General features: G+C 42.8%; 1 protein-coding gene across 1 annotated transcript in view; it reads right to left on the reverse strand.

Annotated features, from left to right (window-relative positions):
- usp6nl (USP6 N-terminal like) overlaps nt 1-9,860 on the reverse strand; it is a 61,593-nt gene extending 51,733 nt beyond the window's left edge. The window contains exon 1 of the mRNA XM_085375905.1: nt 9,791-9,860. Coding sequence (XP_085232031.1) covers nt 9,791-9,860 — 70 coding nt within the window. The remainder of the gene's footprint in view (nt 1-9,790) is intronic.
- Between the last annotated feature and the right edge of the window lie 4,959 nt (nt 9,861-14,819).

A 14,819-nucleotide genomic window follows, 5' to 3' on the forward strand; every position in this document is an offset into this window, starting at 1 on the left:
ATCTTTACATTTAGATTTCATTTAGAGTACTTGAAGAAAAAAAAAACTTACGATAGAGTTTTATTGGACCCATATTCTTGAAAAGCAATAAGAGTATCACTGGTGAGTAGACTCTTCAGCGATACAATAGAAGGACTCGTTCCTTTTGTTGCTTGCCCACAAATCCCCTGGAGAACGTAGCAACTACTTTGCAGTATTTTTTTCTGGTTTAAAAATTCATGTCACTGTGGAGTGGAGTGGATTGAGAGACTGTGCATCCCTCTAACTGCTGATTCTTATTATACGATAAAAGACAATTTATAACAGGTCAGACCTCACACCACACAATAACCCGTGAAGCAGACAATGTGTGCTAAACAGACTGGTTCTTATATAGCACACCGTACTCAGACTACAAGCCTCATTCTCACACACATTTATAGAAACTATTTCTTCTAGGGCTTTCCATCTAACAGTCACACACATTCACACTCCGGAGAACGCATCAGGAGCAGCTTGCAGTTCAGGAGCTTGCCTAAGGATATTTTAGCAAGCAGACTGGATGACAACCTGCTCTTCCTCCTGAGCCACAGCTACTGATAACCGCAGGTTTATAACATTGCACTAAAGGCATGCTGGGTAATGCTGGCTAAGCAGACTGGTGCTCTGTGCTGCACTCAAGAACAGAAAAGATAGATTTAGGATCTAGAAAGGAGAGCAGTTTTTCAGTTTGGCTTCATTTGCTGGACTTTCACTGTGATCGGCCACTGATACGATAAGACAACGAGCTATGCAGAGCTAACGGGTGCTTTTACATGAGGGCAGACTCATTTGTACCACAAATACAAAGTAAGTCTGAATGCAGTGAAGTGCCAGGTGTTGACTTTATTTGAGAACAGCTGCAGTAACCTACAAGCGGAACAAGCAGCCTCCTGCAGGGCAGCCTGAGAGTCGATTATTTACTCATTTTATTCATGATTTCTTTCCTTTTTTTAAAAAAAAATTATGATATTTAAAACTTTTAATAATCTACATACAATTACATCAATATATCATTTAACCCATATCAAAGCCCATTTGTAAAGCAATAATCCCACTGACCCTGAAGAACTAAATGCTAACTAATACCATCTTAGTTTATGAATACCGAGCTCAAAGGCTTCTTTTTTTAAATTTGCATGCAGCAGTGGCAGATTTGCAGACTTGCAAGTTACCACAAGGTGAATTAGGCGTCTATCAGCCAACAGGAGCCTGTAAAAGAACCGCACGCCATCGTTTTTGTTCAAAGAGACTAAATGCGGTGCAGATCAGAGGCAGCGAGAGCTAAATACAGGCCTGTCAAACTACCTCAGGAGAGTAACAATCAGACGGCTGTTTTCCCTCCTCTTTTTTTTTTAAAACATGCACTCATTTCCGATCACTTTTTTTTTTTAATGCAAAATACTTTAAAGCTGCATTTCTCACATAATAGGAACAAAATAAATGCACTCAGATGAGCAGGAAGATGAATGAAGCTCCAACAGTAGTTCAGGGAAAGTGACTCAAATCACTGTTCCTCAAAGGCTACCAGCACAACTTCCTCACTCGTTACAGAGCATTTCCTTATTTCTCTGGCATGCAAAGAGACTACACACAAATACACACATACTCAATTCTTTTTACTGCCTTTACACAACTATTAAGGTTGGATTGACTTCGGTGCTGCGTTACGCTGGAGTATTATTACCCATTCAGCTGGACAAACTGAACCCCAGTGGATTTAAATTGTGCATAAACAGGAGACTGCGGCTAATTTACAGGATACATCCCACCAAGCTGACTTAATTATCTGTCATCCTCTAACAGTCAGCATGTGGAGATGACAAACGATAGAAAAGATGCTTCTGTGGTTTGGAGTATTCACACTGCCTTCAATTATAAGCACAGCTCTGGGCTTCAAAGCAGTGTGGCTTCCTGATCCCAAGGAGGACAGAGGAAATGAAAGCTGACCACATTTTATGTATTTATTTTTTTTAAGCATACTTTAGAGCAAAAGAGCAACCGTTTCTGTGTAGAGAAGCATGACTGTAAGCAGTATTGAAACTTGATGAAGCCAGATTGCTAAAGTCTGTTAGCATGAACGGAAACGGATCCAGCACCGTGACCGAGGACAAGTCGGGTGGGAACATTAGGACCAAGAGGTCGGACCTGTTGACAGAAATGATGCAGAAAGCCAGACAGGTTTAAAGGATCCAAGATTTAGTTATAAAATGGGTATAAGAGGTACCATCAAAAAGTTTAGAGACTGCACCTATTAAAAAAATAATAATAATAATAATAATAAAATAAAATAAAATGAAATTAATATCGAAACTACACAGCCATTCCCTTCAGGGTTGGATGCAGGTTATGCAGCAATACACCACTACCAGAGCTCCTGATGTCTTACCCTCGATCTGAATGTGACTGTGTGCATGTGAGCATTTGGGACGAATGCTTGATGACCTCCACTGCGTTGCATGGAGCCAAATCTGGTGAGCAGGGTAGGTGGCAAGTAAATTTTTGCAGACAAAAAAGGCTTCCAGCACAGTCCAGGTCGTTTGGTCCAAATGTTCTTCCCCAGATGCCTTTGGAATTTGGAAGCAAAGGGGTAATGTGGGCTAACAAATACATGATTCATCAACTTGGGAATATTCTGAATGGTCTTTAAATTGAAGCACGAGTCGTAGCTCTTATCCACAGTGATGCAACTCAGGATTAAGGTTGGTCTGCACAAGTTTAAAGTTCAGGGAAAAATTACTAACGTGCACAGGTAAGAAATTCAAACGGGTCTTTCAGTGAGTGATCCAAATACAGCTGGAGGTAAGACTACCCTGAAGAGGACAGCAATCAAGTTCAAGTTGGGCATGAAGTGAAACTGGACGTGACAAATGAGGGAGAGGGCAGATCTGGCTGAGAAACAGAGGAACACTGGACACTTACAGGCTGGAGACCCGTTATTAACACTGTAATAACGAGTAATTGTTACAAGAGTAACAATCTGATGAGATACTAAATTTTCACTCACTGAAACCGAAACACAACCTTATTGGGAGGGGCTGAGTCCCAACAAAAGTCATATTGTTTGCAATTCCATTATGATGCTCTAAATGTTTCAGTTTAGTGTGATAAAATAGCCAAGCGGACGTCTAGCTATAAATACAGAGCCCTGTCTCAGGTCATGAAAGGCCACGTCCTAAACTTCAGTAACCAAATGGATTATTAAATTAAATTATACAAAATCAGCCATTGAAGAGTTTTCATAAAGAGTTGGACATTTTAACACGGGAGACTATGAAGATTGAATCACTTTTGGAGCCAGCCTCTACTGGCCGTTAGAGGAACTGCAGTTTATAGTACTTCCACACTGGCTCCATTATTCAGTCCCAGATGTTGCTACCTGCTTGTGCATTCAGTTCAAATGAGTGAATGAGTGAGTTCAAATGCACTGAAAATCATGAATTCTTCCCGATGTGACATCTGAGAGTGGATCGTTTGTTTGGTCTTCTCATTCAGCCCATAAACTGAAGGAAGCTGAAGTCAGAGCAATGAAGCCATGTGCCATTTTCCTACATACGTCAACCAAACTTCTTTGTGTAGCTACAGAAGATTCTGGCAATTATCAAGCACCAGCTTCGCTATTCTCATCTGCAAGCTACATTGGTTTTTGCAAAAAGCTCCTGTTATAATCTGGTATAGTTATACAGCACTATATAATGTATACTCAGTCAAACACCTCCCTCGTAATAGCCCAGCCTCAGTAATATCTGAAGGCCTGTTGCATCACTTGATACATAATTTAATAAGAGAAGGTGTGAAGCACCAAAAGCAGCGATCAATACAGCCGACTGAATCTGACACAAGCCGTGAAAAATACAACAAGCCTCAACGTTTAAATGACTCCACTGTCTGAGGCTAAACTCTGCACTGTTCTGCCAAGAGAGTCGACAGCGGCGCTATGAAGTGTGCTGCAGATCTGCCCTTTTTGACGACAGGCAGGCAATTAGTCCTTCTGCTGCAATGTGGTTGTCAGCGGTCAGCTTTAGCCCAACACCCGCTGGGTCTGGACTATCTGCCAGTCCCTCCTTAGCTTAACAGCGTGTAGTAGTTTTCTTAAAGCTCCAGGCCAGAATAAATATAAACACACACATAGCCATGCAAACACGCACAAAATGCCTACAGATGGTGTTCCTGGTATGCAAAACACCAAGAAGTGTTCTTGTCTGATGCTCCTGGTGCAGAATTTGAATATGTGAATGAACCAGGTTTTCTTTTTTTTTTTCCCTCGACTGAAAGAAAGAGAGAGTGAGAGGAAGAGTATGAAGGTTGCTAAATAATGCAGTGAGCTACTGATGGTGTTGACCAGGAGCAGGCTGCAGTCTTGCTTTAGATTTGCTGTAAATCCCCCCTCCCTCTTCTCAATAACAGCAGTAGATAAACGCTGCTGCAGAGGGAAGCTCTGTGTGCACAAGGCACTTTTGTGCTCTTATGTGGAATAAGTGGAGGGGATAATTCATGGACAGTGGAAAGCTAACACATTTCTCCAAGGTTTTAGTGAGAGCCGGACAGTTCCGCCTCTCTGGACGCATTTGGCCAAATGGGACTGACACACAGACCTTGTTTGTCCTGTATGAATGAACTGCAAATAACGGAAACTCATGGGTAAATTCCTACCTGATAATGAGATCCCCAAGTAATTTTACTCTAGTGTGGACTGAATGAGAGCCCAGGTTGAGGCCTTGGACCTCCCGCAGGCTGTTGCAGACCTAAATCAATATAAACGGATTTCCTTCCCAGAAAAGTTTAACAAAGTTTTCCAAGAATTTTCTGTCCTATGACTTAAGACCCTTGTCAAGTTCAAGTTTTTCGGCAACTTTTCTTCTGGCACCTGCTCCATTATATTTCCTACTATTGATTGAGTTCAGGATGAAATATAGTACAGAGGGCTGCGGCCCAGACTTTTGGGAGTGGCTCTTCTAAATAATGGAACCAACAACCTTCAGTTTAGAGCATGACCTAATATATGCAATAGGGACCATTATTTAGAGAAGGGAAGTCAGGCTTATACACTAGTGATTAAGACCATAATCTCATTTGAAAAGCGTTTACTGAGGTCAGAGATGAAGAGAGAAGCAGGACCAGTTGCCCATAGATTTCTATAGTTGTTTTGTAACTTGATTTTTTAGAGAAGTCACCCCCTGCTGACCATTAGAAAGAATAAATGGAACTTTCACGCTGGCTTTGATTATAAGACGGAGATATTCTGTTTATCTTGTATATAAAGCAAACAAGTAGTTAAAACATGGACCCACCAACAAGATCAATCAACCAATAAATTAACCTGAACCCACTCAATCTGAGCCACAGGAGGCCCTCCCCTCCCACTGCCTTACACCTTCTCAGGTCAGCTGCTTCAGTCTGGGCTCTACTTTTCTCTCAGTGTTGATTTCCAATTTCAGGAGAGGCTTCAGGTATGCTGGGGTCAGGCCTTCTAATAATCTAATCATGTACTGCAACTCCTGTCTTATTTACTAGACATCTTCGAGTCACCAGATCGTAGACTCAGCTACAGTCGGCCTCCTTCAAGTTACATTTTGCAAACTTACACTGCCATCAGATCCCCTTCTGACCTCTGATCCCTGCACTCCATCTCATTCATCCAGAGGTTTCTTCCCTTCTTCTAGAGGCATCTGGTTAACTTATTCTACAGGTAATAAGAGCAGCTATTTAAATAATTTGTGGAATATGGTAAATGGTCTGTATTTGTATAGCGCTTTACTTGGTCCTAAGGACCTCAAAGCGCTTTACACTATACACAATCATCCACCCATTCACGCACACATTCACACACTGGTGATGGCAGCTACAGTGTAGCCACAGCCGCCCTGGGGCGCACTGACAGAGGCGAGGCTGCCGGACACTGGTGCCACCGGGCCCTCTGACCACCACCAGTAGGCAACAGGTGAAGTGTCTTGCCCAAGGACACAACGACCGAGACTGTCGGAGCCGGGCTCGAACCGGCAACCTTCCGGTTACAAGACGAACGCCCAACTCTTGAGCCACAATCGCCCAATGTGTGTGGATGTGCTGTTATACTTGGTCTTGTGCTATGAAGCAAATGAAAAACTGGTAAAGAAATTAGCTGCTGATTAACCACTAAACACGGTGCTTGCAGCCCTAACAGCTCACTTTAAGTTGTCTCCAAGGAAAAGTGTTCAAAACTGCAGGTTTACGAGTGCTCTTTCTCCTAAAACTAAGACATTACTTTATTAAAATGAACATGACATGTATTGTTTTTTGATGTGGCAGGAACCACTGAGCATGCTCAGAAATGTGGCAGACAGACACACACACACACACACACAATCTGATGCTTTCTCACAAGTACATGTGGTTTTGATCCTGCAAAGCTGACAGGGAGCTGGACAAATTATCAGATATTCTGTTATCTCACACTCATGCCATCGCGCTATCCAGCCGAGGAGCTCAACAACATCTGCTGGCACCTCGCACCTTATCCCCACTCACCACTCCTCCCAGTCTGCACAGAACTGCAGCGAGTGTGTGAATTTGTGTGTCCTGTATCTGCTGGAGGCCGTCGTGCTAAATCTGCCTGCACTGATTCAGGCTGCGAGAGGAGCCAAGGTGAATTCGTCTGCAGGGCCGATAGACCGAGATAAAGACGACAGCCAAATGGAAAGTGTGGATTGTTAATGGGCAGTCATTAAAAAATATTATCATTCTTTAAAAGAAGAAGACAAAAAAAGTTATGTTCATGGTTGTCGATGTTGGACTGGATTTTGAATTTGACAAATGCAGCTCAATTAGAGAAAGTAGAGAAAGGCGATGGGGTGCAGTGCTTTTTCTCACACTTTAGCCACCTTTGAAGCCACCCCCACCACTCTCCACCCCAAACACAGTACTGTAATAAAATATTTATTTTTTATTCAATTTTTTTCCCCCCAACTTCTTCTCTTTTCCTCAAGCAGAGCAGAAGCTCTCGTTTATAAAATGGTCTGGAAGTCATCGACGTTTCTGTATCAGGCTCATTGCTGAGCATAGTCACCCCCCAAAGGCTCATTCTGAACCAGAAGACACTCTCAGATGTGATAATGACATTTAGGTAGATTCAATACAAACAATAACACAAAACGATGTGATAAGTCTGTAACCCCGTTTATGCCACCTCTGTTACAGCAATTCATTCTTTGAGAAATCCCTATTGCTCCCATGCTGGACACGTACCTCTCAAAAAAGAAAAAGAGTGTCCACAGAAGTATTTCAGTCATTAAAAACAGCTCAAAGTTCCCTTAATGAGCTGGACTTCACATATATGTTGTGGAAAAGCTGTCCCTTCACAGTGATTAAGGAATAACAGCACAAAAGTACAGACAGTTATGTGTATTTCCAGACAATGAGACTTTCAGAATATAATATTATAAAATACCTATTCATAAATTAACTAATACCATCTGATTGGATATTATCTCTTTAACCCGCCAACTTCCCAGTGCATTGTCTGCATTAACGAAAAGAAAATGGAAGAAACGTAACAACCAGGAGTTAAACTAGTAAATGACCTTGTCCAGTGACCAAAAATAAAGCACCTGCGTGCTGGAGAATGTAACATCTGTCTCCATCGATCTTTTCTGACCAATGATTTGGGACCCAAGTCCTAAAATATTGCCCCCCCAATGCAGCCCATGCTGCAGCGCTTCCTTGTGTGCTTTAATTGGCCCTACACAAGTGTCCTAGTGGGGCCAGTTGATAAATTGAAGCTGTTATGAATGCCAGCTGGCAGGAGACAAAGCATTTCCTACCTGAATTCAAGCCTTTTAAATCAAATATATCCTGGCTGCTAGAGCAGGTACATCCAGTGGTTAACAGTGGCTTCAAGCACATAAAGGTTTCTACATTTACACAAGTGGAATAACAACATGAGGCAAATCAGAAAGAGTCATGTGAAAGCTGATATCAAGTACATGAACATAGAATTTAGCAGGTGCAAAAAATAAATAAATAACAGTATTTCTAAAAAAAAAAAAAAAAGATTACATTTTGAAGAAACCTGCAACAAGTGTCGATTAAACTGCCCATTAAATTTATGCAAATTTCCCCACAGTAACAAACAGAAGCTTATTTTTTATTCGAGAAGCACTGAAGCGACAAGCTGTGCCTTTCCTCCTCCTGCAGGGGCAAAGAGCTCAGGCAAACCTGTGGCTACGGCACAGGGTGGCATCCAACCAGGAGACAGGACCGGGTCAGTGGTCAGATAGTGTTCCATTACTCAGAGCACCATGCTTCATTATTCAGTGCACACCAGAGAAATGAAGCCGTCACACACACACACACACACACACACACACACACACACACACACACACACACACACACACACACACACACACACACACACACACACACACACACACACACACACACGTCCCACAGCAACAGAGCTATTACAGAAGCTGCTCGAGGGGCATGTCCGTCCCATTCAGACTAATGACACATGGCACACCAAAAAGTTTAAACTCATCCACAATGACATTCAGTACAAACTAATTAAATTTATTATTAAACTGGACCGTTTTTGTGCCAAGGAGGCCACATCAAATCAACTATCAGAAGTGTTACTTGTGACATTGACTTTTAGGGACAAAGGGGGCATTAAAGATCCATTAATGTGGTTCTAATAGTGCTGTATGTGCCCCGTCTCTAACCACATAATTTGGTCTTCTAAGAGTCAGAAAAGGAGATTAACCAGGCTGTGCTAATCGATAGCTATGTCCATCTTTCATACTTTGAATCTCTCCATCTAAGAGAACTGCCTTGTGTTTGGTCTAAACACAACAGGCCCAAGTCTGCTGACTTAACCTCGGCTGCTACTTTTGAGGGGTTTCGCGTGCAGGCAGCAGATATCTGAGCCAAGCTTTCCTTTTCACTGTAGCCGAATGCAGGTAAATGAAAAATGAACGTAAAGCTAAATCGAAACAGCCCATGATTAGCTAATGCATTACAGAAAATGACATCCCTTATATGCTTACCACACACAGCGTACCAAAGTGTGCTCAAAACCCAAGTGGTCAATAAAAGCCAGACTACAAGTGAATGACAGGCTTTCTGTTTCCCCCCGGCTGCAGCTTCTACGTATTCATATGCAGATATCTATATATCTATCTATCTATTTGCAGGCATCAGTCTCGCACATCTTAGGGCTTCACTTTTCTTCAAGCAATGTGATTTTTTTTTTAAACTGGACCTCAGCACCTGCTGGGAGCATTTTTATGCATCTTATTCACCAACTTCAAATCTATAAATTTTCTTGAGAAGAGGCTGCAAGTGACACAGAGTCGGATGGCACTTTCTAGGCAGCAGTTTGCAAATTAATACATGACTAATTATGCAGATCAGAGTAACAAATATTTCTGAAATTGCACCAAGAAAAGGCGGTGACCTTAAACTATTGTGAAACACCAACACTCCACTGAAACCTACAGTAATGAAGTTGTCTGATGAGGATTAACAGCTCCTCACAGTGAGGCACATCATAACTGAGAGTAAAACAGTAGACCTTTCACCTGCTTCAGGGACGAGATTTACTCAAAACCTGCATGCACTTCATATCAATCTCCATACATTCAACAAGGCTCTCCTCGTTCCTTTCTCCCAAAATAATGTTTGGTCAGGTAGATTTGATCTTGTCTTCATTGCACTGATTCAAATCTTTGTCCTCTGACACAATTAGTGGCTGCAATAGAAGCTTAATGGGTCATAAAATGCGCACACACACCTCCGAATCTGGCCGCTGCCCTGCGTCTGGACGGCGACACCAGCTCCTTGACGATCTGTAGGACCTGCATGTTCACGGGGAGGTGGCGGTGGAGGCAGGCGGAGTCGCCACGGGGCAGTGGCAGCCCTTTCTTGCCTTCTCACCCCGAAAAACCTCATCCCTCCTCGACCCCTCCTCGGAATTCATCTCCTAATCCACATCTTGACTCCTGAAGATCTTGGTTTCAGCATCCCATTCGCACCTCAGGATGCCAGGACGAGAGCTGCCGGCTCAGTCTTCTTCCTTCTCCAGATGTCAAGATATGCTTACAAACTCTCCAGCGCTCAAGTATCCTCCGCTTTCACAGTATTTTTCTATAAAACAGCTGACGGCACAGATGTGCAGCAGCAAACACTAAATCTCAAGCTTCACCTGCGTTGGATGCTGCCTCAGCTCCATGTGAAGCAGCCCGTAAATCTCGACTCAACTCCTGGCGGCCGCTGAAAGTAGCAGTGGATGTTCGAGGCAGCTCAGACTCTGTGAACTGAATGTGTTCGTCTCGCGTGTGATGTGCTCAGCTTGGAGCGCTCTCACACACTTCTCACTTCGCAGGTTGGCAGCAAACAAAAAAAATGAAAATGAAAAAGAAAAGCACAACACAGTAGTCGTCTTTTCTTTTCCCCCCTTTCATCCGTTTTATCTCCGGTGGCTCTGGCAGAAAAACCACCCGGCCGCTGCGGATCAATAGATGCACAGTTGACCGGCAGTGATGCCTCTTAACTGCCCAACTCTCTCATCTCATTTTCAGACTCTTTTTTCCCCCCCTCTCATCCATCTCTTTCCTCTCCCAGCGCCCCTCTCTCCTCCCTCCAAGGCTGGCTGCGTCTCGTGCCGTCCTCTCCTCACATCCTTTAAATTCAAATTAATGGGCGCTTCCACTCACTCACCCGCAGCATCTCCTTCCCTCCCTTCCTCTCCACCACTCCGCCCTTCTCTGTTTTTTCTCTCCTCTTCTCATTGTGCCGCTTTCTTCCACCCCCTCCCTAGTTTTCTCTTCGTGTACATTTGCCGTGAAGCATGAGCAGAATGCAGAGGGATAGGAGATGCTTGGTCTTGTGTTTGTGAGGTGATGATTTGTACAGAGCAGCATCAGTGGAGCTGACATCCAGAGGTAAGAAGAACACTTTAATTGCTTTTTGCAAACTTCCAATCCAGGTGGTAAAAAGAGCTGTTCTGTAAGCTGTTCATGCTGCCAAAAGTGCTTATCAGGAAACATTTATCTACCTCTGTAAAGAGTCCTAAAAGGCTGCCGTTTGCATCGTATTATTTCTTCTGGACATCTCTCCATTCTCTGCAACAAATTCTCATCCCAGGTCGTCAAATACTGTCAATACGGGCACGGCGTCCTTTGGTTCTCTGTGCCTTGATGAGCTGCCTGCTTCGATACTGGACTCCAAGAGACAATGATCCTCTTTTAAAGAGCAGCAAAGCATGATTGTGAAAGTTTGAGGCATGGAGGTGAAATAATTCAAAAGTTTGTGACCCAGGATAGAAGCACATCTAGAAGCAGTTACTGCCAATCAGCAGCCAGGTGGCTGTAGCTCAGTAGGATGAACAGGCTTTCTACTAAAGCAAAAGATCATTGATTAGATGCTCAGAAAAGGTCTTTACACACCAGATGTTCAAGATTCGTGCAAATATTTTGTGCATTAAAAATATCTTTTGGGCTCACCTACTCTGGTTGCAGCTGTTCGCAGCAACCATAAAGGACGCATTTCCAGCATGCCTTTTTTCAGATCCATGTCGATTTTTAGAATAAACACATCTGCCCAATTGGATCACTGCATTCTGCAGCAAGCCCGCTCACAGCTCATAACGTGCCTGCATATTGAACATACGACGATGTGGAAATAGTAAAATAATCCTATCGTACCTCAGATACACAGCTAAGAACTGCTCTGGGTCACTTGGCTCACATAAATAATTTCTGTGCCTCAGATGTGGTCCCAGTTCCTCCAACAAGAGCTCAAACTGGCCCACCAACATTCTGAAATACGTATGAAAGTCGCCGTGATAACAGCTCCAACTTATCCCCAAGTCACTGGCACAACACGGGTATTGACAAATAAACTACAGCTAGAGCATCCAAAAAATTCAAAATTCCTTATGTTATGGAATTCTACAACAGCTTTTAATTCTTTGAAAGCCAAGTCTTACACTCGGAAACAATACCCAGAAGAGAAACTGGTCCAATTCCTGAGCTTTATGTTCAGTGTAACATCTGTAAAATGGACCAATGCTTTGCACACATCTTCTTGCCCAGCCTTGTTTTCCATTACAACACTGACATGTATTTCTTTATTTCCGTATGAGACGGGATGGACATATGCTTCCCTCGTCACAGATATATTTACCGATTTCAAGAAATCCAGACTTTCAGTGCTCCGTTATAGACGGGAATGTTTGATGAGATTATTTTTTTAAGTACCCCAGGGACTCCCATTCTTTTATGAGATTAGAGAGTTGATTAAATCCAGTAAGTCTTAGTACAGTACACATTTCATAATGATGTTTGGTAACTCTCCGCCTCGCTTGTTAGCTGTGTGTACATCTTTCTTTTTTTTCCCTGCTCTCTGCCTCTCTCTATTATTACATCTCTAATCAGTCCACATACCTCCGCTCTGTTCAGCTCTCTAACCACATCATCTTGATATAATAATTCCAGTTATGTATTTTGCATTACAAACTGGTGCTGTATGCCTCTAGCTGTAATTTATTTATCTCTAGCAGAGTTATGCCAGTGACAGTTGGTGACGCGAGGACAAAACACGTGCTCTTGTTAACATATGAATTTATAGGGATCTGATGAGAGCTTCACTGATTATCACTGGGAAGCTGTTAAAGTTGAAGTGGCTCTAATAGGCTTAATCATGCACGAATATGCAAAAATTTAGGAATACAGTAATTATTTAATGCTGGATTGATAGGTCAAAGTAATCAGTTTGCATGAAATCTGTTCATCACACTTATGTTGATCACATATTACGGAGACCTACGCTTCTGGTGATGCATGCATGAGTTTTTTTGTTTGTTGGTTTTTTAAATGCTACCGTCCACGGAACAACCAGAAATGAACTTGCTGTCTCAGGGACTGCAAAATGGTTGCGTTGAAGATGGAGACCAGGTTTGCATTGATTCATGGTCCGTTACCATATTTAAACTGACTTTGGTGCCTCATGGCAAAACAGCAATAAGACAGAGTCAGTCTGCGACCTCGTTGATCTAAAAGAACAAACATTTGCTGCTTGGTGGAAACTTAACTGCATACAGGACCACAGCAACCTCGTTTTTATATATGAACATGAATTCCCTTAATCCAAAGAGATGCCTCAGCACAGACTCAGATTGATTACAGCAGGTTGGCAGTCTGTCTGCAATGTTTGTGAGAGTAACTGCAGTCAGTCTGAGTTAGACTGCAACTGTTTGGAGACAGGTTGCAGTGACCCAGAGGTTGATACCGTTGCATGCCCGTCTTCTGGGTGACCAGTTGGTTGCTGCAGCTACTTGCAGCCACTAGATGGGCAATGACTGATTTTATCTATTCACAAGGAGGTTGTCATTCTGTCTTTATCTAGATACCCATTGCAAACCACAGCATCACCAATCTGGAAGAGAATGAAAAAAATAAAAACACACAACTACTTTTCATCAGTAGCTCAAAACAAAACAAACACTACAGGGCTTTCCAAGCTTAAAACAATCAGACAGCAGTGTGAATATTTCCAAATATTCAACAACGAGTTGCTCCACATGTTTGAATTTGCAGATGCCCTCCCTGACGTAACCCCAAAGGGAATCGGTGTCGCCTCGTCCTGGGGAGCTTCTCCTTGTTGTTAGGCGAACATGTAAACAACTACTATTTATTTGTAAAGAAACAGTTTTTAATTTAAAAAGTTGTTGTGGTTTATTTTTTTTAATTGGTAAAGTAACCAATGGATTGATCAGGTAATCAGAAAATGATCACTTGGTAATTAACTGATATTCACTAGCTTATAAATATTTTTTTATAACAAAATGATAATAACCCAGATGTGACCTTGAGCTCTTGCAGAGTGTTAAACTGTCAAAATACTGCAAATACTGTTGGATGACAGACATAATTCATAGTCCCCAAGGACAGGGCAGCGCGCAGACGGGCGAAGCAGCAGCGACACAAGCACCAAGGTTCATCATTAGTATAAATAGAGCCACAGGGAAAGACTTGAATGAAAGGCGCACTTTTTCTCCCTCACACACAGAAACACTTTCAATCCCTCTCCTCTAATGACACACATTCTCTGTCTTTCACTCCTCGTCATCACACACAAGCAGGGTTGTGCACTACAAGTGTGCACATGTGTCCTTGTGATGAAGTGTGTCTGTATTTGTTAGCGTGTCGGTCCACCAGCACTTTGTCAGAAAGTCCAATTACCGCATTGCTGGACTGAATCTGTGGCTGCTGTTGCTAAGCCTCAGACCCACTGTTGCTAGGCTGTGACCCCACTACATAAGGTGAAAGCGTGGCTTTTAGCAGCTACCGCTACGATCACCATTCAAGCGCCTTCAGTCTTTTGCTAACACCAGCTTCTACCAGATTAGCCTCACCGCTAACGGCGTGCATCAAAACCATCACAGCCTAAAGGTAGTACTGCTGTGGGTGGATGTGCTACAGCAGTAGAAGCACCTGTGGCATTTTCTTTTCTTTGTAACACCAATAAAAATGTGAGAATACAGAATCTTAAGGCGAGGGGAACAACAGTTAGTTTCCTTTTGTATTGCGTCAGCAGTTAATAGCCGGTCGTGTCTGAGCAGGTTCTTGTTGAATGCAGGTAAGCAGCGCGTGTGTCGAGACAAAGAGCAGTATTTCTTCAAGTGTACCACAAACCAGCAAGTAAAGAAGCCGGGATCATAAACCTTATCTCTAAATCAAACTGTTCAGCACATTATGGCCGAAACTGGACGTTAAGCAGACAGATGTTGACATGGTTTCCTCATGCAACCCAAGTCCAGT

This window comes from Diplotaxodon limnothrissa, linkage group LG17 (genome assembly GCF_057381915.1).
Source record: "Diplotaxodon limnothrissa isolate DT_005_m linkage group LG17, D_limnothrissa_male_GT1.1, whole genome shotgun sequence".
NCBI lineage: Eukaryota > Metazoa > Chordata > Actinopteri > Cichliformes > Cichlidae > Diplotaxodon > Diplotaxodon limnothrissa.